The sequence below is a fragment of the Genypterus blacodes genome, unplaced genomic scaffold, assembly GCF_046128005.1.
Source record: "Genypterus blacodes isolate CSIRO-AG114 ecotype Tasmania unplaced genomic scaffold, CSIRO-AGI_Gbla_v1 ptg000214l_1, whole genome shotgun sequence".
NCBI lineage: Eukaryota > Metazoa > Chordata > Actinopteri > Ophidiiformes > Ophidiidae > Genypterus > Genypterus blacodes.
The window spans coordinates 1-24157 of NW_027467013.1; the positions used below are offsets into that span (position 1 = coordinate 1).

At 48.8% G+C, this 24157-nt stretch overlaps 1 protein-coding gene across 1 annotated transcript in view; it reads right to left on the bottom strand.

Moving 5' to 3' along the window:
- Positions 1-6: 6 nt before the first annotated feature.
- The window catches only part of igsf3 (immunoglobulin superfamily, member 3), a 59173-nt gene continuing 35022 nt past the window's right edge, over positions 7-24157 (bottom strand). The window contains exons 3-9 of the mRNA XM_076169873.1: positions 22920-23339; positions 19466-19852; positions 17067-17474; positions 13489-13914; positions 2972-3382; positions 1379-1825; positions 7-1033 (exon numbers count right to left, since the gene is read on the bottom strand). Of these exons, the coding sequence (XP_076025988.1) occupies positions 783-1033; positions 1379-1825; positions 2972-3382; positions 13489-13914; positions 17067-17474; positions 19466-19852; positions 22920-23339 (2750 nt within the window). The 3' untranslated portion in view covers positions 7-782. The remainder of the gene's footprint in view (positions 1034-1378; positions 1826-2971; positions 3383-13488; positions 13915-17066; positions 17475-19465; positions 19853-22919; positions 23340-24157) is intronic.

The following is a 24157-nucleotide window of genomic DNA, read 5'->3' on the forward strand; positions in this document are numbered from 1 at the left end:
GTGCCTGGCAGTGTTTAAGTAGCTCACCAGGGCCGGTCCACGTCTGCCAAGGCAAAAAGCATTGCTGAGGCAGGTGGACCAACACACTTGCACTCACTCACTCATTCACACACAAACACACACACATACACAGACACACACAGACACGCTCACACACTTCCTCACTTAGGACACAGACTTAGTTTGTGTGTCCTTGCCTTTGTCTCTATGTAGGCTGGCAACCCAGTCATCAGCTACAGAGTCAGTGAGCACAGAGCATCGCTATGGCAACCAACACAATGGGCCAGACTGTGGCTGCGCTTGGATCAGTGCAAAGACTTTTTTTTTTGGCGTCCACATCAGTGCCGGAGTCAATTTTAGAGTCCTTTCTCTTTAACGCTCTTCCCAGATTGGCCTTTCTTGATCCCATATGCACACTTTGTTTTTTAAAAATAGACAAATATTCTGAGTAATAAAAATGAAAATGCAGCTATGAGATTAATTTTCACAGCAAACAAAACGTGGGGGTCCATTCTTCATCCTTTGTTTCTCACTCACACACTTACACTGACTGACTGCATTTTATTGCGCTCATTCGAAGCACACACACACACGCACGCACACACTCACACACACAGACAGTTGTTAACATAAAACAGGCAGCCACCAGTAATTATCTAAACTGATTGACTAACTGGACACAGCAGTGAAAGACAGTAAGGTCTGAACGTGGAGTCTAGGTCTCTGCTCCCTGGTGTTGTCTTGATCCACGGTGCGTGTGAGGAAGAGGGAGACGGCCTCTCTTAGTCGACAGAGCCAGGGTGCAGGCTGAGCGCGGGCGGGTCCAGACAGGTGGGGGAGTAACTGAGGTGCGGCTCTTTGATCCACAGGAGGGGGGCGCCGTTCTTGCCCTCCTGGCTCTTGCTGTTGCCGCGGCTCTTGTAGCGCACCAGCAGCACGGCGATGAGCAAGATGCCGAAGATGGGGAACGGGTAAAAAAAGATGAAGTAGAAGAGGGAGTCGTTGGAGCACACGACGGACTGGAGGGTGGGCACTGCCGAAAGAAAGCACACGTGGAATTAGGCTCTTACATAAATAGACAACGAGCCCTTTTACAACTGCTTTTATCTGAAGGGACCAGGACACAATAGATACATTTTTGAAAGCTTCATCTTAAAATAAACAATCAGCAGGCTCGGTCTTCATCTAACGGGTAACTGACCAATTGTGGAATACCCCAGGGCTCCTCACTGGGCCCATTACCATTATACCTACATTCTACTGTCATTTAGAGACACAATATCAGTTTTAGTTCTCAAAGTACACTGTATACCCACAATAACTGACACCACCAGTAGCTAGAGCCTCAGAAATACTGTCAGTTTGTATACATACATACCTTGTTGTATAATGTTGACAATGGTGAACCCAGAGTTGTTGGTGGCCAGGCGGTACCAGGCACTGCGAGGGTTAAGAAGCCACTCCTCCACGTGACAGTAATAACGGCCCGCATCCGACGGCCGCGCTCGCTGAATGGTTAGGCTGTACTGGTCAGAGGCGATCCTCTCAAACCTCAGGCGGGAGTTTGGCCCCGCCTCCTCTGCGGGGCTGCAGTTTGCGTTACCAAATACAGCATCGTGGCCGATGGAGAACACACACTCCCGCTCACCCTCCCCCTCGCCCGGCTCTTCCCTGTCGTCCTCGTCGTCGACGCGCTCCACGTACCACGACACGGAGAAGCGGGAGTCTCTGGACGACTGCATGGGAATGCTGCAGCCCAACTGGATTGAACTGGACTCTGCCACCGTCACGTTTGACTCCATCTCGTCCACCTGCAGTCGCACATCTATGCAGGTCAGGGAGAGAGAAAAGAGAGTGGAAAACAGATTGAGTCTGCAAATAAAGTAAGTAAATGTATTGAAATTTACTTCAGTAAGTAAAAGTTCAAATTTCCACTCAGGAAAACAAACATGTACAGCATATCTCAAAGAAAACAAGCCACAAACCCATATGGTTCTGTGAGCAGGAGCACAAACCCCATGGGAAACCAAAAAAACAAACAGAAAACATTTAATTAAGGCACGGCTGATCCTAACAGTTTCCCAGTAAGGTTACAAGCTACCCGAAGCGAGAGTGTCTGCCTGAATGGGTTTGCTGCAAAACCTTCAGGGGTGAAAAAAAAATGACCCATTTCCACGTCCAGAGAGTAAAAGCTGGTTTGTAGAGCTTCTAACACAGTTTGGAACAGCATCCAAGAGGCAAACAGACAATCAGAAAGGAGAAAGACGAGTGCTGGCACCGCCTCTCATCTTATCTCCTGGTACTGATGCATTTTTTGGACGACTTCCTAGCTGAATTCATTTTTTTTTAGCACCTTAATTAATTTATACTACACTCTTCACAACACACCCTGATGCACCCATGGGGGAATGAGGAGAATCTGACAGATGTTTACACATTATCAAAAATAAAAACTCTACATAACTCTAAATATACCTCCCTGATTTCATATATGATCACATGCCAGTCTGAGGTGTGAAAACAGATGGATATTTGCATTTGGGAGTTTGGGAGGTGTTATTACAGGAGGCTCTAGGAAGTAAAGCCAGAAAGGAGCTGGAGGAGAGGAGTCGTGTGTTTGGATGTCAGCCCACGGGCTTGAAACACTGTCGAGGATATTGTGGAGAGAGTTACGCTCATCCTGCCCTCCGCTCTGTCACGGGGAACCAGACCTCGACCTATTTACCCCGTTCACTCTGCCACCTGAGCTCTGCCCAGGGCACTTGGACACTGGAGGGGGTCTGCAGAGCGAGAGAGCCTTGAGGTCGCCCAGAGCATCTTGGCAGTGGGAGTGGGATGCGAAAGATGGCTTTTAATATTCAACTGGTCTGAAACCGGGTCAACATGTGGGGCCTAGGTGTTGCTTCGCTGCAGTGGCGAGTAAATAACGACAGAGTTTCAGAGACGAAGCTGATTGGACGCATTTGCTCACCTGGCTTTTTGACCAACACCTGACTGAACCCTGAGGAGTCGCTGGACAGCCTGTACCAAGCCCCGTCGGGGTCGCTCAGCCATTCTTCCACCAGGCAGTAGTACGTCCCGGAGTCGCTCATCTCCGCCCGGTTCAGCGTCAGCACGTAGAGGCGGTTGGACAGCCGTTCCGCCTGCACGCGCCGCCGCAGCCACTCCTCGTCGGCGTAGGCGCCGTACTCAAAGGTCCCGGACCGCTCGATCCTCAGCAGGAGCTCGTCTGCTTCCGAGCCCATTGCGCGCCGCACGTACCACAGCACGGCATGCTGGGAGTCCTGGCTGGTCTGGGAGGTGATGGAGCAGTTGATCCTCACTCGACTGTTCTCCAGGAACACCTGGGACTGGTTGGTCTTTTGCACTCGAAGCTTACTCACTGCAAAGAGAGGAGAGGAGGAGGAGGTTTAGAAGAGGATACAAGATGGCAAACAGTCGTTCCTTTGGGTGCAGCAAAATGCGTGCACTGGTGACAGGTACACAATGCAATTTCTGTTTTGTGACAGACGACCTGTAGCAGGGTTTATTTCAGGTGGCGGCGTGGCAGGAAATGATACTGGTGCGTGGGAAGGAACAGCAGGTGACAACGAAAGGAGGAAATAAGAGGGAGAGAGAGAGAGAGAGGAGGAGGAAATGTCAAGGTAATCAAAGATAAGCAGATGGGAGGTCTGCTGGTAAGACGGTAAAATGCAAGATAAGATGCAGATCAGAAGAAGATGAGGGAGGGGGTGGATTGAAAAGGATGGTTTTGATGAGATGCAAGATAAAAGCGTGCGGGGGGGGGGGGGGGGGGGGTTTGCCACTCTGCTACAAAGGCAGGGAAGAATACATTTGCGAGGACAAAAATGTGTGAAAAGTGAGGAGGAGGAGACAATAGAGAGGTGAGACTGAGATGTCAGGAAAGGAGCTCAGAGCGCCTCGAGTGCTGTGACAGGATTGGTTACAGTGACATCGCTGGTGTGAGAGGATTAGCTGCAGGTATATCAGGTGTGACTGTGAGCAGACCCCTACTGTCAGGTGCTGAGGGGAAGATTACTTCAGCGTGAAGCATGGGTATACGCAAACACACACTCACATACATGCACACATACACGCACACTCCTCCCTGACGGAACATGCACACTGACACACACTTTATGCACCAACGCAGATCCAGCGAGACACCAAGCAGAGAAGAATTCACATCATGAAATCATCCATCAAACCTGACAGCGACAAGTTTCTCAAGATGTAGACTCATGCATGCTTTAGCTATTAACTGCTCCCAAAACCACTGATACAAGAATTGAACAAAACTACTTGGTAGCTTGTGTTGATTTTGCACAAGGGTTTATTGTGTGATTGGCAGAATGAGCTCTCTAACTGCTGTTTTACAATAAGATACGTATAGTAGAAACACCGTCTAATTTGGAAATGAATCTGACCCAAACTCAATATAGAGCCTTGTCTCCTCTGTGCCTCTCCAGCTCACTTTAACAGCTCTCTGCATGTTTACCCTCCTGTTCCCTCCCTCGCCGGTGCTATGCTGAGCCCATATGAACGACGGACTGATTGACTGCCTAGGGTCACGGCCATCTGCCTGGAAATGTTTGCTCTCATCCACAGACTGGCAGCTGTGCTGGAACGGCCAGCGTTTGCGATCCAGCACGTCGGCCTCGTGCACGCTCGCACCGGGCCTGGGTGAAAACACGGCGCCGGATCGCCTCCTTTCACAACAGCATCACGCGTCCGCATCTCAAATTAGTCATCACTGCCGCCTCTCCACCCGCCAGAGATACTGTAGGAAGCTCGGCAGTCTCCCCCCATCCCGGAATTACAGCTGGGCCCGACGGGGTCCTGGCAATCATTACCTCAGAACCTCCTGAAGTGGAACCATGCTGGATTGGATTGGCACAGGACAAAGTGATTTTCTGCCATTCCTATTTCAAGAATGAATCCACAGCCAAGAGAAAAATTGCGGGCTGAAAAGCTCGTTGCCACATATCAGTGTTTACAGAATTGCCTCTTCAAACCTTGACTAGGCTAATTACTCGAGCTCTATTAGGATTCATGACAAGCTATTACGCGTTATTATACAGTAGAGCGCACTTGTATAGCAAAGACAGAAGGTCAAACAAAAAGAGAGGTTGAAGAGAAGCCAACTAAAGGCAAATATGCACTTTACTAACTTTTAAAAAACTCTTTAAAACCAATTTGTCGGTGAAACGTCTCAGTGAGAGAGCGGCGGAGCACGGGCACGCATCCATTCCAACGGACAAATCAGGCGCCTTCCTCTGGCTGCAGCATCACAGCGACGCGCCTGCTGAAGAACACGGGGCCAAAAACAGGCTGAAAATAACTTGTGACGCACAGGCAGTCTGCACGGTGTTATTGTTTGTGTGGTATTGATGAGGGCAGATTCATACATACCGGGAATAGACTCAGCATGTATACAAAGGGAGAAGCCGCTCAATCATTCCTCTGTAACAAGGATATTTATCACGTACGCTGCCCGGCCTGCCCGATAGCGAGCGCCGCCGACCATGCGCCTGCCAGGATTGTGTGTTTGTGCACAGACGAGACTTTCAATATTTATTTTGAGTGTGTTTGCGTGTTTTTCAGCTTGTGTGTTTCTGTAATGAGCCCCCCGGGGTGCATCAGCTAGACAGATCTGTAATTGAAGGCACTTGTCATCAGTGTTCTGCGTAAGTTAATGTGCCAGTCAAACGTGGCCCCAGTTAACCTGGAAGCTGAGTGTGTGTGTGTGTGTGTGCTTGTTTAAAACACTAAATGTCTTCTTTTATCTCCATGGGAGTTACAGCAAGGTCTACCATGAGCTTTCAGACTTTCATGGTCAAAGAATCAAGAGTCAAACTGTTAAAGAGTCCGGAGAGGATGATGATATTGAAGTTAACCTTGAGTCTAAATAATAGTCGCCTTTCACATACGCAAAACGGGCCTCTGAGGTTTCCAAGGTAACGCCGTCTCCACAGACAACGGGGGCGTGTCTGGAATACCTGCGAGGCCCGAGACGTCGCACATCTCCATGCATGATTAAAGAAAATTTAATTAAAAGTCAAGTCTTTGCTCTCGGTTGAAAATATATACGCGAGGTTCCTCTCTGCCGAGCAACATATGTTTGGGAACGACTTTATCAGGATGAATGGAGACGTAATGACACAAGCTGCGTCAACAAAAAAGTGCTGCATTCACTAAAAAAAAGTGCTTCTGGGTGCGCGTCTTGAATGTTGTTTCTGTATTTTTGCTGAGCGTGGACCATTATTACCGCATACACACACAAACACACACACTACACTACAGTCACTAAGTGGCTCATCGAACTCTTGTCTCATCTCCTTCCCATATGTGCTCGATTTGTCTCTGTTAATAGCTACACACACACACTGTGGAGGTGAGATTACCCCCTCCGTTTGGTTTATCAGAGGAGTTTAGCAAACAAAAGGCCGACAGAGCAAACACACCTCAAAAGCGACACCAAACAGCTGTTACTGCAGAGGCCGGTAACACATGACATCATCTTCCAGAGAGGTAAAGGTCAGGAGGGGGGGGGGGGGCTGCCACACACACACACACACACACACACACACACACACACGATGTTGAGAGGGCAGTCACACATTATAAATCAAAATGTCTTTATTCATTGGCTACAAAGGGAACTCAAGTCATTTTCCATTTCTGTCTCATGTCGGCGCTCCAGGTGAAGCTTTTCAATGCAAAACAGGCCCTAAACGGTTAAAGGTTAAAAGGATTCTAACAGGTTTGTTTCACCTTTTTTAGCCTGACACCTCTCCACCTCCTGCTCCTCTTCATCAACGTCTCTTCGGCTTTGACCAATCATCACCTCATCTCATCTCTCATCTCCCCTTCTGCAGCGCGGCGTTACACGTCTCTCTCCATCTCGTCCCGTCTAATCACCTGACGCCGAGCATGAATATTCAGCGGCTTCACCTGCAGCTTCATGAATATTGATAAGGCCCAAATGAAGAGCCGAGCAGCGGCGGCGCTGGCGGGGCCTCGGCTTAAAGGTTGGGGCTGTTTTTTTTTTAAATATAGTCTAATGTGTACTTAATGGCCACTGAGCTGACAAGCTTTCCGCTGAGCCAGAGATGTAACGCTTCCACTTAGCCGCGCCAAGCGAGTGAGGAAGAGTGATAAGCCAGGGAGGGAGACGAAGGCGACGGGAAGAGGCAAAACAGATGATGAGAGAGAGCAAACTGGAGTGGAGCAGCAGACAGTCTTTCTAGCTCCACTCCAGGGGGGCTTATGGTCTTAATGGCTGCCTGCTTTGAGTTTTAGCATTAGCATTAGCCCAGCCCAGGGCTAATCCACAGACAGGACCCCAAGCATGATGTGCCCTGATCCCCGGCAGAACAGTTCAACTTCACACACACACACACACACACACACGCGCACACACAGACACACAAGCGCTCACAGCTGAGGGGAGACATAAGAACAGGCAACTAGTCAGAAGGGATGAGCGATGGGGTTCTCCCTGAATGAGGAGCGTCTCCTCCGCTAAAACGGGAGTCTAATTTCCATGCTAATGACGACGATGTGTCTATGATCCCATTGTGTCAGAAGGATATTACCACACCCCACCCCTCCTCTATCCACCCCCCCACCCCACCCTGCAATATCATTAAGACTGGGCTAATTATGGGAATACGTGCGAGCAATGGCAGCCCCAAACACGCACACACACACACACACACACACACACACATCCACCCATATCATTTGCTACCACCGCTGCTACCAAAACACTGAGCCATTGAGTGCACTTTTGCTCTTCCTGCCTGTCTGAGAGAGTGATCGCTGGACACACAGCCTGGCTTGTCAGGAAAACGGATGCGCAAGCGGGTGAGACACGGGGTCACGACAGGGGAACTCTGGGAGATTAATGGCCAAGCAGACATATCAGATTGAATTGTTCGTCTGTGTGTCTGAGGGGAAGACCAATAAGCATAAAACACACTGCACTCATTAAAAACACAGAGGAAGTGTAGCAGCCTGTGCTAGTGCTGCGGAATGTGTGTTAGAGTGTGTTAGAGTGTGTGTGTGGGTGTGCGAGTGTGTAGGTCGCACTCCTGAGCCGTTCTACTGCAACTACTAGCCACTGATTTACATGGGGAGCAGCAGCACTGTAGCTAGCTCTGAGTTATGACTTCAATTGCTACATCGGTTAGGACACACACACGCACACACACACATACACAGGTGCTTAAGAGAGAAGAAGAGACATAACACAGAGAATCTCATTGTGTGTGCAGATTGGGTAGAAGAAGGAAATGAGGCCTAGATTGGATTGGATTTGACAGAAAAGAGAGTGAGGGACAGAGAGATAGAGAGAGAGAGAGAGACAAAGAGAGAGAGAGAGAGAGCTTGTGAGGAAGAGGACGACTGACCTTGAGCATCTGAAACAGGCGTGATTAATCAAAACCCTTTTATGAAATTATTTTCTGTTTCAACGGCCCAGGAGGAAGCTCCATTTATCACCCGCTGTGATTGAAGGCACGTGTGTGTGATAGAAAGTGCGTTCATAATTTGTGTACGCAACATGTGAACTGTACGGTGTGTGTGTGTGTGTGTGTGTGAGAGAGGCGGCTTGTGTGTCGCAGACTGCACACAGATTGCTGCCTAGGGTGAGCCTGTGGGCAAACCCGAACTGTGAGCGCCGCATCCCAAAACCGGGGCGCTGAAGATTTACAACCCTGTCACTGACAATAACACTGTGATAAGGGCGGCAAACAAGCGCGCCTGCCATTTCCTTATTATTCATGAAATACTGACAATGGAGAGAAAGCCCTTTGAAGACAAATGTAAACATAATGGAAAGAATTATGATGAGGAGGAGGGAAGCAAGGGAATTATGAAAAATTGAGGAACTGCGAGAGTGTGTGAGGAACAAGGGGAGGGAGGAGGGAGCGAGGAGGGAGCGAGGTGGGAGGGAGTGAGGGCAGCAAAGTGAGAAGGAGGCATTAAAGGAGACTTATGGGGCGAACGAGGGAGCAACACATGAATGACAGAGGCAGGGAGGCTGCGGGAGAAAGGAGTACATGAGGGTGATGGGCCGTAATGAAGACAGACAGCTCGTCTCCTCACTCTGATGAGCAGGAACCTCCCCGTCGCCGCGACGATGCCAGCGCTATCAATAACAGCTGGGTGGCAAGTGTTTCGCTGGCATGAAAGGGGCGCACAGGCGGCATCTGCTTGTGCCAGCCCACATTAAACGGGAAGACACCCTCGGAGAGACGGGGGGGGGGGGGAGGGAGAGAGAGAGAGTGAGAGGGAGAGAGAGACTAAATTGGGAGAGAGAGACTAAATTGGGCGGGTGAAGCTAAGCAGATGAAGACGTCCATTCCTGTGCTGTGCTTGATTGTGCAAACATGACATGAGGTGAGCGTTAGTGCGTGTGTGTGTGTGTGTGTGTGAAGAAAAGAAGAAATGCAGAGAAATTCTAAGCGGGACATCCTTCTCCATCATCACCATTATCATTCTAGCCTAGCCAATAACCAGACGGTCTTAATATCTATGCTGCTCCTCAAGCCAGACACACACGCACACACACTGAAATGCGCACACACACACACACTGAAATGATGAGAAAAATGTATTGAACTCCCCAAACCATCATTAATCTGAACCTCGGTTCCATTAGGGAAGATTCGGCATAATTAGTTTTGCGTTTTTTTCAGTTTGTGTGCGTGTGCGTGTGTGTGTTGAGAGAGAGAAAGGTGAAGTGTGTGTGTGTGTGTGTTTTGTGTTATGAGTAGCTGATATTAGATTGAGTCATAAAGACGGAGGCTTCCCCCGTGATCTGCCAGGGCGAACATGTGTTTGCCATTATTACATTTCAGAAAGAGATGAAGAGAAAACACAATCAGGTGAAATCAAATATTACAGAAAGTGTATGTATGACTATACGGTGTGTGTTTGTGTGTGTGTGTGTCTGCGCGCGTGTGTGTGTGTGCGTATGCTGCATGCACGCTCTCTGCAGCCAGGGCTAATATAGAATTGTGTTTCCCTGTAAGATAATTACACTTTTGCTCTGGGAGGCAATCCCCCAGTCTGTGTATGCGTGTGTGCATGTTTGTTGTGTTTGTGTGTATATGTGTGTGTTTGTGTGTATACCTGTGTGCTCTTGTTCCTTTGTGTGCAATGGATCTCTCCTGCATGTAGCCTGTGGGGGATAATTGGAGTGCAACTACTGCACAGGGTTTGCTCTCACAATGAACATAAAAAATAATGTGCGTGTTTGTGTGTTTGTGTGTGTGTGTTTGTGCTGTACGTGTGTAGTTGTGTGTGCAGATGTGTAAGCCTGTTGTACAGCAAACTTGTGAAACCCTGGGATATGACCCCAGGGACTAACACAGGCTGGAAGCAGGAAGCAGCCCGAGCCTGGGCAGCGTGTTTAAAGACGCACCACGCTGACCGGCAGAGTGTTTCTCTGTGGGGTTGGTTGAGCTTTTATCTGCGTCCAACTTTTGCTTTCACTGATATAAGACTCTTGGATGTTGGATCAGTGGTGCTGTTCACCCACTTTGAAGTTTTACAGTAATTTAATGAGGAGCAACATTGCAGTTTTCCAAACCTTCTTATGTTGGACACACGCGTCTGTCTTACTAAGTGCAGCATGGCGGCGTAATGGACCATCAGTACATAAGTGTGTGTTAACTCTGTTTTCCCCAGGAGCTTGTGTGTATGTTCCTGCCAAATTATGGAGCTATGGAAACACTGGTTCTCAGATGTTTACGCCATATTTTACCTCCGCCGAGGAGCTTGTGTTCTCAGCCGGTTGAGTTTTCATACCGTTTGCCCTGATGGTGGCGCTGTAATTACCACCTTTGAATAGGTCACAGAATCAAAATTCCAATTTCCCTGGATTCCATGGGTCTGTCCAGGGTCTGACTACTCTCTTCACCCTTTAAATTATTTTACAAAACCCTTTTTTTGCATCTCCTCCTTCAATTTTGGGTCACTTGTCACAAAATATTACCATGTAGAATATCTGGACCAAACCGGTTCGGATGTAATTGGCTGCCAAATCTGAGTGGGAGCGGCTCTTTCTTCTGTGTGTGTGTGTGTGTGTGTATTGAGCGCTGTATGCTAAAACATAAAATACAATAACTATTGACCTGATGGTGGTGCTATAGTAATAACGGTGATGGTTGATTCATTTATACCCAGACATGATTTGACGGGGAGCAGAGAGATCCGGACAAAGCGAATCCCTCTACAAAAAGCGCTGGGCGGAGTTTCCTCTCCATCTTCCAGCGTTGGCATTTGGAAAAGTCGGACAGGCCGCTTTGGACCCGTCTGTGAAAGGGTCCATCTCAGCCCCGTGCTGACGTGAGATACGTTATAAATGCACGCCAGGCTCTCGGAGGACATCACAAAAAGCACGGTCACGGAGCATTCAAGCGAGGAGGCGGCGGCGCACACACACGCGCACACACACACACACAGCGCGTGCTCCCACAATGCGGCTGAGGCAGCTCATGCATATTGAGCAGGTGAGCGGCACTTCTTCTTCTTCTGAGAGCATGGTTTAAAGTTGCTCAATTATGTATCTGATCATATGCCGTGTTTGCTCACACCTCATTACCTGCGCTCGGCTTTATCCTACATCTGTGGAGGAGAGACGGCAAAAAAAGGAAAGAAAATAGCAAGTCGCTCCTTTAACCAAGAGTGGTTAACATGAAAGGAAAGTAGCAAAAAGGCAGAGCGACTGAGCGACTGAGCGAAGGCCTGACTGCAGCGCCAGAAACCAAAGCAGTGCGACCGCGACCGAGCTGAGACTTTGCAACAACCCAGATAAAGGAATTATCCATCCCCCCCCTAACTATCTAATTCCTCTGTGAGATACATGCAGAATAATTGCGGCCTTACAGTTAGTTTTCAAACAACTGATCGCATTGTCACGGTTACTAATGGCAGTGCCAAAGTAACTGATCGCTTTGTCATGGAGATGCCGCTATAAAGAAAGTCGGCGGCGTGGGTATTTACTCCACAGTTACCCAGAAGAATTCCTTCAAACGTTCATGCATGACTGTGTGTGTGTGTGTGTGTGTGTGTGTGTGTGTGTGTGTGTGGTTAGATTTTCTGGTTAGGGATAAACAAAGTAAAGTGCACATGGGGGACTCTAAATGAGCATTCAGGGTGATAAGTCGATTTTCAAATAAGTCCTGAAGGGCCCTGGGACGCTGTGTTCTGCCTGAATGGTTAAGGTCAGAGCACAGTTAGCCAGGCAACTAAAACACAGTCTGAGTTATGTGCTTGCCTGTGTACGATTCTGTTTACATCTGTGTGTGTGTGTGTGTGTGTGTAGCTGAGTCAATACAGGCAGCACAGCAAAGGGAAGGAGAGCCCATTCCGGACATGTGACCACACTTCACCGGGGCTAAGTTTAAAGCCCTTATTGATCACCAGAGACGATTCGATTGGAGCTCAAGTTGAATGAAAGAGTCTTACTTATCCTCGCTGTAACGTGCCTGGGGGCCATGGAAACAGCCTGGCAGTATGTACAGCAGCATGTACAACGCACTACACTATCAGAGTATCATGAGTACACATAAGTAACAGAAGTACTCAAGGATGAAGACCATACGCTTTTAGGGAGGAGAGAAGGAAGGAAGACAGATGCTCCGTGCAAAATATGTTGGAAGGAGAGCGACTTAGAGCGGAGACACGACCATGTGAAATATGTACTGTAAGTACTCGGCAGAATGTGTAATGTCAGCGGTAAAAGGAGTGAACGGTACTTCCAGTCCTTCCATTCACACACACACACGCTGGCGACAAAGACAGTTTTGCACAAAAGCTTGGCACATTTCATGATGGTGCCTCTTGACAAACCCACCCATGTTGGAGCAGAGTGGTGCTATTTGGATCGCAGTACTACACAGATTTCATCGCCAGGGTTAACATTTGCCCCGGACAGACACACACACACACACACACACACATATTCCTATGAATATAAATGAACGGGTTATATTATGGAGCCAAACCAGTCTGGACTAAATCGAGCCAGTCTATGTGTGCGTTTCTGTGTGTGTGTCTGTGTGTGTGTGAGCTCAGACACTAATTGGGCACAGTGCAAATGTGTTTTCCAGTGTGTGTATACCACACAGAGGACCAATGAGGGCAGTGCAGAAAGCTTAATGTCTCCGCGGAGGAAAAGTTCAAGGACACATCGCTCACTGCCATCATGGTCTCTCTCTATTTCTCCCTCTCTCTCTCTCTCTCTCTCTCTCTCTGCCTACCACTTCCACTCTCTTCCTGTGGGATAGTTAGTGATCCATTCACTCTGCTCTATTTAGAAGCTCCACCCTTGGCCTGCAAGCAAACGCTCACTCACACACAACCCAATTAGTATACATTCCTCACCGAGTTTGGATCTGTGTGTGGGTCTTTCCAACTTTGTGAGCTAGTCCGTGTCCTTTCTAATTAGATGTGTGTGTGTGCGTGTGTGTGTACCTGGTTGGAGGACGCTGATGCCAAGCAGGTTGGACGTGCGGTTAGCCACTCTGGTCCAGGTGTTGTCATAGTTTATCCTCCACATGACGGCGGTGCACTGGTAGGTTCCTGCCTCGCGACGCCCCGCCCGGGTCACCGTCAGCCGGAAGTTGGTGTTGGTGTGTGAGCGGTCCACGGTGGTGCGGGTGCCCAGTCCCAGCAGCTGCTCCCCCCACTGCAGCGTGCCCTCGCGGGTGAACTTCACCATGTCTTTGAACTCGCCCTGGCCCTCGTCTTCGGCTCCCGTGCTGGCCGGCTTGAAGCGCCAGGTGACGGAAGTGGGGACGCGGGGGTTGTGGCGCGGTTTGACCAGGCACAGGAGCTCGAAGGTGTCCCCGAAGGTCACGCTGGGCGTCCGCGATGTGGCCGACACCATGAAGGACGACTCTGGATGGTAGCAGAAGAAGAGAGAAATTGATTTAGACCCTTTTACTTGATTAGAAATTAATTCCAAATAGTAAATTATCAACTAATTCTAGTGAGGTGTGTATGAGGGTCTTCATCAGCATAACTAATAAAGGGAATCAACAAATTGAAACATCATTCCCTCAAATTGACTGCAAACAGGTAATGCTCCAGTCTGAGGAAAGCCGCTTAGCTCCTGTGTGTGTGTGTGTGTGTGCGCGAGTGTGTGTGTGTGTGTACTGCCATGTGCTAGAGTGGAAGTATGGGTTTGTGTGCTTGGCTGTTGGCTGTGAGAGTGCACATCAAAATTAATGGTGAAGCAACAAAGACAACCCGAGGGAGAGATAACCTCTAAGCGCCGATGTTCGATCTCCGCCCGACATCCTTGCCAAGTCTAAACTATCCTCATTAAGCTAAAAACGTTTATCCTACTCCATATATTACATAGATACACCTACACTGAACGGCTCGGGAGGGGTAAGAGAGATAGACGAGATGGGCTAGTTACAGAAAAAAAATTCTCTTCCCCTTTATCCCCCCCCCTCCCCTCCATCGTCTGGCTCGTGTTCGGCTTTTCATAAAGCATGATGGAGTGTGAGACTCGCGCAGGTAGAACACGAAGAAAGAGCAGCGGGGGAGAACGAGGAGATGTAGTTCGATCATCCCCCCAGATCAGATGAGACATTTTCTTGAGACTTTGCAGATTTCTAAATATCATTCTTGTCAACAGCCCCCTCGCCCTCTCTCCATCTGTCCCTCTCCCCCTTTCGCTCTCTTTGACAGCCATCATCCCCGGTGTCCTTCAGGCTATGTAATCGATGGCTTTTTGTCCAGACTCGCCGAGTGCCGGGACAGCCGCCTGAGGCCATAACTCTCTAATAGACAATAACTCCACTCTCGCTCTATCTCCCTCCTCTGTCTCCCGTTCTTCCATCCATCCGTGCATTTCCCCACACCGGCTGCCTGCCTTTGTGACAGAAAAGAGGATTTCACGCAGATCCATTATTCCAAACAACTCTGCCCGCATCTCTGTGTGAATAGACATCATGTGTTTGTCTCATTTATTGCGCAAAGTGTGTGTGAGTGACAAGCCGGCGAGTAGCCACTGTATGCGACTGTGTATGTGTGTGTCTGAGTGTGTCTGAGTGTGTCAGCCTACACTTCTCACTCATACGGACTTTGCCTTCCCCAGACACCCTGAGGGCCCCTCAAGCCAATCTGCAAGAAAGGACCAAAGGCTCTTTAATGAGCACCCTTTGCCTTTGCCGTGGCGAGGAAAACATGAGGCTCCCAGGGGACATCACTGCGCTATCCCCCCCCAGGCCTATTCAGCCAGGAGTGGCAGTTCACAGGGCAGGGAACCCAGAACTAAATAAAGGTGCGCCAATCATACAGCATTAAATGCTGTTTGCTGCCCACGAACGTCACTCAGAGAGAGGAGGATGTCAGTGTGGATTATGATCTACGGGCGGTGGAGATCAAGAAGCAAACTGGAGCAGAAAATAGTATTTATTAGTTGCAAGGAGAAGTAGGATGCCAAAATTTGTAGAACAGAAGAGAGCAGAAATGCTGGCTCTGTACACATGTCAGGTTTCAATCCACTAGAAACTGCATATGGAATTAAGGAAACCAAGGAAAAAACAACAACTAAAGTACACAGTGGCCGTCACACAACAGATTTAGAAAATCCTTTGATCAGCCAGCGTGGAGGAGAAGGAGCAGAGATGTCTAACCGAGGACAGAAAATCAGCTTCGGACTCATTTACATAATGCATCCCTTGTTACTCAAACTAATGTTTCTGTTGTTGCTCGAACTTAACAAATGGCCACTTAAAAAGTGACATCTCCTCTCAGCAGCACCGCTGTGTGCTGCTGCAGGGAGCTAATCCATCGGCTGTGCGTATGTGCGAGAGGGAGGGAGGGAGTGTGTGTGGTTGCTCCTGTGTGTGTGTGTATTGAGGGCTCCTGGCCTGCCAGCTCCACACTGCTCCGCTCCAGTGGCTTCCTCTGCCTATACCGCCGATGTTGAGCTTAACTCAGCACTGACAGCAGAGCCACAGACTGTGAAACACATTGCCACTTCATTTACATTCTAATAATTCTGGCTAATCCCTGCGTGTGTGTGTGTGTGTGCTCGCGCTACCGTGTGCGCGTGTGTGTGCGAGCATCACGGAAACGCTGATCTTGACATGTGGCAGGTGGCGTGAGCGCGTGTGGCATGTGGAGTGTGTGATTGTGTCTGTTACAATAGATCTTCCCCCTGGGCGGCGCATGAATAAACCAAAGCTCTATGCCAGTGTGTGGACTGCTTATTCTGGCGGAGATATTCATCAATCACAGCGTTTTCCTCTGTTTGTTTTTGTCTTGTGTGTGTACTGACTTTTTTGTAAGCGTAGGGAAGTTTGCTCGCCTCGGGCTGCTTGCTCGTGATCAGCAGTGATTTTGCGTCGTGCTACGCGGCCGCAAATATACTTTTCGCAGAGTTCAGCTGTGGCCTGTTAACTTGGAAGCAGCCTGAGGTGACTCAGGAAGCCCATATTCAACTAAATCCAATAAGAACCGTCAAAGAACACACGAAGAAGACATCTAGCATTACACCAGCACAACTCTCATAGTAGTTAGCTAGCTACACCTGCGAGCAAGTGTATCATAATCTATATATTGATGTTTCACACGCCAAAAATAAAATAAAGCATGGATGTGTTTATAGTTGCCAGATTTGGACATCGTGTCATGCAATGGTGTTTACGCTCTGTCCCTCTCAAGAGCCTAACAAGGGACCTGGGACAGAAGTTAGCTTATGCTATAGTCTCTCTAATGTACTGTACTGTTTTCACTTAAGATAAAATGCTGTTCAAACTGCACAACCTGCTCAAAATAGATAAATAATACCACAATATCATGAAGAAAGATGAACTCTATTTGATTTGGTATTGATTCTCTTGAGTGTTTAACACAAGGGGCTTTATGTTAATGTTTACTACGAATTATTATTGTAATCCTCAGTGACGTGAACTACCTGGCAACAGAAGACCAGTATGTGATTGTTTGTTGTTGTTTGTTATAATCTCATGTGTACGTCACTTTGACTTTGTGCCAAATTTGTATATGTGAATGTAAATGCATAAACTTACCGACAGTCTTGACAGTGACGGTCTTGGTGGCTGAATCCTCTCCCGTCTTTTCCAAGGTGACCTCCGGTTCGGCGCCGGCCTGTAGCCACTCGGCGGCCGTGCACTCGTACTGACCCTCGTCCCCGGGCAAGGCGTTGTAAACGGACAGCGTGAACATGTCGGCCCGCACCTTCTCCACCAGTATCTCCCCGTAGGCCGCTCTCTTCTTGTAAATGGGGCTGTAGCTCACGATGCCGTCCTGACCCACAGAGGCCACTTCCTGGGCGAGTTCGCTCACTTGCTTGTCCGTCAGTTGCCACGACACAGACAGGGGCCCTGCGGTAGAGTGGACCGAGCAGGTCAACTGGATCACATTGCCCTCTAGGACCTCGGAGGCGTTACTGGACAATGACACGGTGATGTTACTCTCTGGGGAAAGAGGGGGAAGGAACACAAAGGAGATGGAGGAAAGATCCAGACAAGAGTTAGAGTTGGAAAAAGTTTGTGTTTGTGGCAGACAAAAGAATCACGCCGTCTGTGTTTAAACTCTCAATATGGGAAGACCCGGATGATAAAAACAAGTTGTTGAACTGGATCACTAGAGAGTAAGGTGTGTGTGTGTGTGTGTGTGTGTGTGTGTGTGTACGTGTGAGACCCCCATAAGCAGTTTTGTAACAGGCCTCAGGCACATGAAGATGACAGCTCGAGAAACTGGCTCAGGTGGGTTTGAGTCGGGTTTGTTTTTTTTCCTGGAGTCCACACGGGCAAAGATCACAAGGCTCAACCGCTGAAGAATCACACTTCAGAAAAGACGGAGGCCAAAGCCTGAAACAGCCCCTCTACGGCGTTCTCTCCCTGCTCCTGCTCACTTCAGCGTCTCGCCCTAAAAGCCTCCTTAGCCCCGGTGGTCTGGTCTCTATGAGACGTGGCTAAAGGTTTTCTCCTTCCCTTCTTCCCGCAGGCCAGGCTTTGCTGCGTCCCTACTAATAAGCGCCGGCTCTCTGTGAATAAGGAATAAACCCCCCGTCTTACTTCTATCAACCTCAAACGAATAAAAAGGAAAAAAATGATGAAGGGTTTTCTTCCTTTCGCTCTTTCATCCCTGCAACTCCATTTTCACTCAATGAAATATATATTCTATTCTTTTTTCTCCCTCTCTGCTGAAATGAGACAGATCCCCCGACATGATCTCAGCACAACTTTTACCTCAATTTCTGCTCTCTTCTTCACAGATTTGCTCTCCATTCTAGAGCGCAACTCTTTCAATTTCCACCTCCACTGTGGCACGTAGGCTCTCTCTCTCGCTCTCTCTCTCTCTCTGCAAAGGTAAACTCACCTATCAGCACTCATCACATCACGAGTGTTTACATCCAATCTCTTTGCTGTCACCTCCAGTTGCCTGTGACTTGTCAGATTTAACCCCTGCCGCCCCCTATTACCAGCATTCAGCCACTGCCCCAATTAACACTGATGCTGCACATGTTGTAATTGTATATGTGTGTGTGTTTGTGTGTGTGTGAGAGAGAGAGAAGCAGCATGAGAGGGCAGTTTGTGCATAAGACTCCGCTGCCTGACCCCGTCTGTTGTGGTTCAAAGAGTTCTCCTCCAGTAACAGCGGCTATCATCCTTTGCAAACCCCATAAACATCCTTTATAGAGCATTAATGTCTTTTGTTGGAATAACAAAACCTTCCGTACAAAGAGAGAGAGAGATTCCCAGGAGACTACGGCGTGCCCAGGGCCATTGTTTTAGGCTGATTTAGCAGAGGGTGCAGAACGTCAGGATAACATAGTATTGGGCTGCTTTCGAGGGGAACGCTGCTCAATAGTCATTGTGTGTTATCGTCGCTCGTCCCAGCTGGAGACGCACTCGAGGGGGAGAGATAGGGAGGGACGGTGTGGTGACGCCAAAGAACCCAAACTGATGGAGAGGCACTTTTCCAGCTGACATTTCAGCGACAGAGAGGGATTGTGGGCTTGATCTGGAAAGCGCAACTGTAAATTTGCATCTGGCTTTCAGTCACACACACACACACACACACACCGCACAACTCAGTCCAATTCAGAAAGCCCCCCACCCCACCCACCCACCCCCACACTTGAAATAAGACATTAGCAGAGGCTCTTTAGAGGTCAGTGTCTTTGTCTGCCGCTTCCCTTTCTCCATGCTTTCATTTCATGGTGTGTAGTTCAGCCTGGGCTCTCCATTATGCTCCTGTAGTATTATAACACCTCGCCAGGGCCAAGAAAATGGGGGAGAAAAGAAAACGCTGCAGTGACACTTCTTAACAAGTCACGCGACAAAATAATAGAAACCATATCAGACGGGGAAAAACACTTCAGGACAGAGGAGGAACACATTAAGTTGCCGTTAAGAAGGCCCATTAGTGGCAGTGTGATTGGGGCCACGTCGATACTCACTGATTGGCTGGACTGTGATCTGAACATTACGCGACCTCTTGCTGCGGTCGATGAAGTCTCCCGTCGGCGTCCTCTCCCGCTCGGTCACACGGCAGATATACTTCCCGGAATCTTCGGGGCGCAGCCGCTGGAATTTGAGCAGGTGCACGTTCTCGCTCTCTTTGGTCACGGTCATTAGGCCGGCAGCTGCACGGGTGACATAATCGGGGCCCAGGACAGGCACGGCGCTGGGGCCCACCACGGCCACCGGTGAGCTGCTGAAGACCCACGACACCGAGAAGAAGCGCTCGGGGACGTTCTGGGCCTCAATGGTGCAGCGAAGCTCCAGCGGCTCACCGGCCGTGAAGGACCGCCGCTCCGTGCTTACCTGGATGCTGAAGTCCCGATCTGAAATGTGAGAGAGAGAGAGAGGGAGAGAGAAGGAGGGCGAGGGGAGTGGAAAGAAAGGTAAAGGTTAGAGGACCCATGGAAAAACTGCAAAAAAAACTGAATAAAAGGAAATAACAGGATGCCTGAATGGCTTTTGTAAGATATACAGAAAAACATGATAAAAGCCTTGAACACAAAGCCAGAATCTGAATAAAGCGACAGAATGAGAGGGCGTGGGTGAGAGGGAGGAAGACGGATCCTCTTCAAGAGGCGATGTTGCATTCTCACAACAATATGCATCTGTTGTCAGCTTTTGTCAGACGATGACTGGTGTATGGGAATGGGCTAGAACTGAAACAGATTACACCGCTTTGCCTGTTACACACATTCACGCAATGGTGTACTTTGTATTCCTACACACACATACAGAGAGAGAGACAGAGCAGGAGAGATAGAGAGATAGAGTGGTCTTAGAACTGTAGGTCAGGGTGGGAGGGGCACTAAAACAGCATCACTCAGTGTGAAAGAAAGTAGACATAGAAAGAGGAAGAAAGGTCGGGGTCATGCGGTGCAGCGAGACAGTAAAACGCTGATCTTTCAGCCCGCTCTGCTCTCCCCCTTGGTTTCACCTCTATCATAAAAAAACACATCTAATTAAAATTCTCTTCTGCAGGCTGAGACGGAGCCGGACAGACGGACGGATCATTTCTCCTTTTCTCCTCGTGACAGTTTGAGACAGAACAGACAGGACAAATATTGCTCCACCAAATTGAATAATTATACCTGTTGCCTGCGTGTGTCTGTAGGAGCGTGCTCTGTGTGTGTGTGTGTGTGTGTGTGATGACCTTTATTTGTAATATGAATTTGCAAATGATGGACAAGATGTTTGCTCTGCCTGACAGTGAGACTTTTGTTTCCAGCTGCGACTCTGCAGACTTCCTGAGAAGCCCAAGTTCAAAGCCTGAAGTGGTATGGAGGTTATTATGCAGGTGAGCATGACTTAGGGGTGGGGGTACTGGTCACACACACACGCATACATGTATACAAATAAATACTGAAATACACACATACATGTCGGCATAAAGGACACATTGGTTGGTCTATCTACTGCCTGATTACACGACAGCAGGACACTGTATAACAGCATTTGAACAGGATGTGTGTCTGTGTGCGCGTGTGTGTGCAAGTGTGCGTGAGGGTAAGCAAAGCTGAAGGAGCCGTGACCTGCACTGACAAGGATACGGCCACCACTCAGCATGGAACTCAATTAGGGCCGTGTTTAACAGGAAGGAGTTCAGCAGAGAGGATGCACAGACCCGGGATACCAGACGGCCTCGCAGGCACGGCACATGTTAGCGTTTATAGCTCATTAGAGGAGGGGCAGGGGGGGAGAGAAGGAGTGTGAGTGGCAGAGTGAGCAGGAGGGGTCAAAGAGGGGGAGGGGGAGAGAGAGAGAGGGAGGGGGGGGTGCACAGAGGAAAAAGTGAGGGAGCAGGGGGAAGATGTGGTGATGAGACGTGACTGCTGAAAATAAGGGGAGAGAGAGAGAGAGAGAGAGAGAGAGAGAGAGAGAGAGAGAGAGAGAGAGAGAGAGAGAGAGAGAGAGAGAGAGAGAGAGAGAGAGGGAGGGATGAAGAGGTAAATTAGGATTCTGTCCGTGGCTCTGGTCTCTGATGCCGGCTGAAGGTGATTAGTAAGTGATGGGGCTGTCTTGAGATCCTCTCCATCTCTTATTCTAACAGCCTAATAGAGAACCTGCACTGTTGCTGTCCTCTTTTTAAATTTCTCACTCTCTCCCAATGTAAAATACACAAGTTCAGCCTTGCTACATGGGCTCATAATAAAAGCTCACAGAAAAGCAAAACGAATATACACACATACGAACTCTCACAGTGACATTAGCACTATTCTGCTGCTGTGCTCTCTCTCTCTCCCTCTCTCTCTCTGTGCCACAGAACAACACTTTCATCCATTATAGATTACAGGAAAGATAGAGAGTGACGAAGGCTGCTGAGACGGGAGCACTTTGCGCCTTTTGTCTCCTCCCCAGAAGCTGCTGGGGAACATCTGAGAGACTTGCTTTACATTCCGGGTTCCGGCTCTCTCTGGCTCTTCCTACCCACCCCAGCACTATCTGGGGCACCATCAAGTTGTATTGGTCCAGAGCGGATCTGATGCTTAATGGAGACATGCAAAACGATTCCACTTTGAACTGATTTACTGGCACGAGACATTCACCAGTGAATATGGTCTTGGTAATTCAGCTAATGTCAAAGCAGTTTATCACACATCTCCATGGCCCCGCTTGGTAGATAAGAGCTTCTTTCTGTGCGTGAAACTGAGCACCGTGATGTCATTACATTACTTTCAGGAGATTGGGTAAAAAGGCCGTCTGTGCGAGAGTTTGAAGCTCCCCTTTGTTTCTAGTCCATCTGCTTTAAAGGCTGACAGCTTATTACCAAGCCATTATCATAAGGGCTATATTCCTCTATGAGACACGCTAACACAGGCTTTGTCTCTCCCACAGTCTTCCATCCCGCGCCCCTTGTTACTGACTTGACCCTCTGTCTCCCTCGTCTGTTACACTTCCTCCCCTCCGTCACTCCCTCTCTCATTTGCATGGGACGATCTCCCTCCTCTCAAAGCTCAGAGACCGCTCTGGTGTAACCGACTGCGAGGGTTGAGGAGTGACGCATCGACGGCCAGTGACCCATTGTTGTCCTTTGACCCTCCGGATCGCTCATTGCCCGAGGGGATACACACAGGAGCCATAGGTCTCCCGCAGTAAACACCCACACTGCTGGGAGCTGTTAAATGATTCTCGGGTATGCTTGTAATGATGCCCATCAAACAGATGTAAATACAAAAGGGGGGAGTCTGTGGAGGTTTAGTTAAGCTCCTTTAGTGTGCTAATGAGCTTAGTCTGAGATACTGATCAGCAATCAAAGGAAGGCCAACCCAACACGCATGAATATTTGTCAGTCAAAAGGACAGGAAGGGGCGGAGGACCTAACAGGAGAGAAGCATGTTGAGCGTCTCTCAGGTTCACCCTCCAGAGAGTCTCCACCACCTCGTCTCTACTCACCAGTTGGCTGAATGCGGAGCTGCGTCTTGTCGCTCTGCTTGCGTGTCATTGCGAACCAGCTGCCGTCCGGGTCCTGGATCCACTCCGCGGCCTGGCAGTACAGCAGGCCTTGGTCCACCGGCTGCAGCTTGTGAATGGTGAGTCTATAGGATGTCATGCTGATTTTGTCCAGCCGGAGGTCCCCTGCTGCCATCCTCTGTCTGTACGGTCCGCCAGAGCGCAGAACAAAGTCCCTGGACAAGGTGACGAGCTCCTGAGGCGCCGCGTCTCCGTCCTCCGGGGAACGCAGGTACCAACCCACAGACAAGTGCGTGTGCGCCGTTGTGGTCCGGGACACCTCGCAGGTCAGCTGCAGCGTGTCTCCCTCCACCTTGGACAGCGTCTGCGCTGGAGCCGTCACTGACAGTGAGTCAGCAATGACTGCAGAAAAAGGGAAAAAGGAAAACATTCAGCTTCGTGTAGCTAGAGCTCAAGTTACAGGGACTTGTTTCTGAAAAGCCCCTGGTATGGTTGGTTCAATGTCACACACACAGTTTACTAAATATACCTGTTGTAGTTAAATTGGATTTAATCTACTCTTTTAATAAAGTAGCTAGCTACAGCACAAGCTTCTTCAGAAAGTAGCTTCTTACACTGACATTAAATATTTGTACTGTGGAAATCAATGTTTAAAGTGCACATTAAAGTAAATGAAAATCCGTATTTCTCCCTGCAGTGGATTTAAAAATAAGCACGGTGTGATTTCAAGTACACACTGATTCATTGTTTAGCGCAGAAGAAAAAGTTAATTTTCTCACAAATCATTGAAATCAGGGAGAATAGATTATTTCAATATCGAGGGAAAACAAAGTAGCACTGTGAGTGGGAAGAGTGATGCATGCTGGGAAACCTTCGGAGGTGCTGCTAGCAGTCTTTCCATGAGTTCAGTGTGTGTGTGTGTGTGTGTGTGTGTGTGTGTTTTGAGTTTGAGTTTGAACACTCACACACACAGAATAACAATGCTCGACACCGACTTCCTCCTTTCATAGACAGTGTTCTTGCAAAGCGACACCCACACACACACACACACACACTTATATATTATGTATGTACTGTATATATGCATAAGGTAAAACGTGTGGGTTAGGCGTTAACATTATGTCATACAAATCCTCAAACATCCTGGTAAATTGTGACAAGTGTTGTTCCAGAGAGGAACCCAAGCTATTTTGGGTTCATTTACAACTATGGAAGTGAAA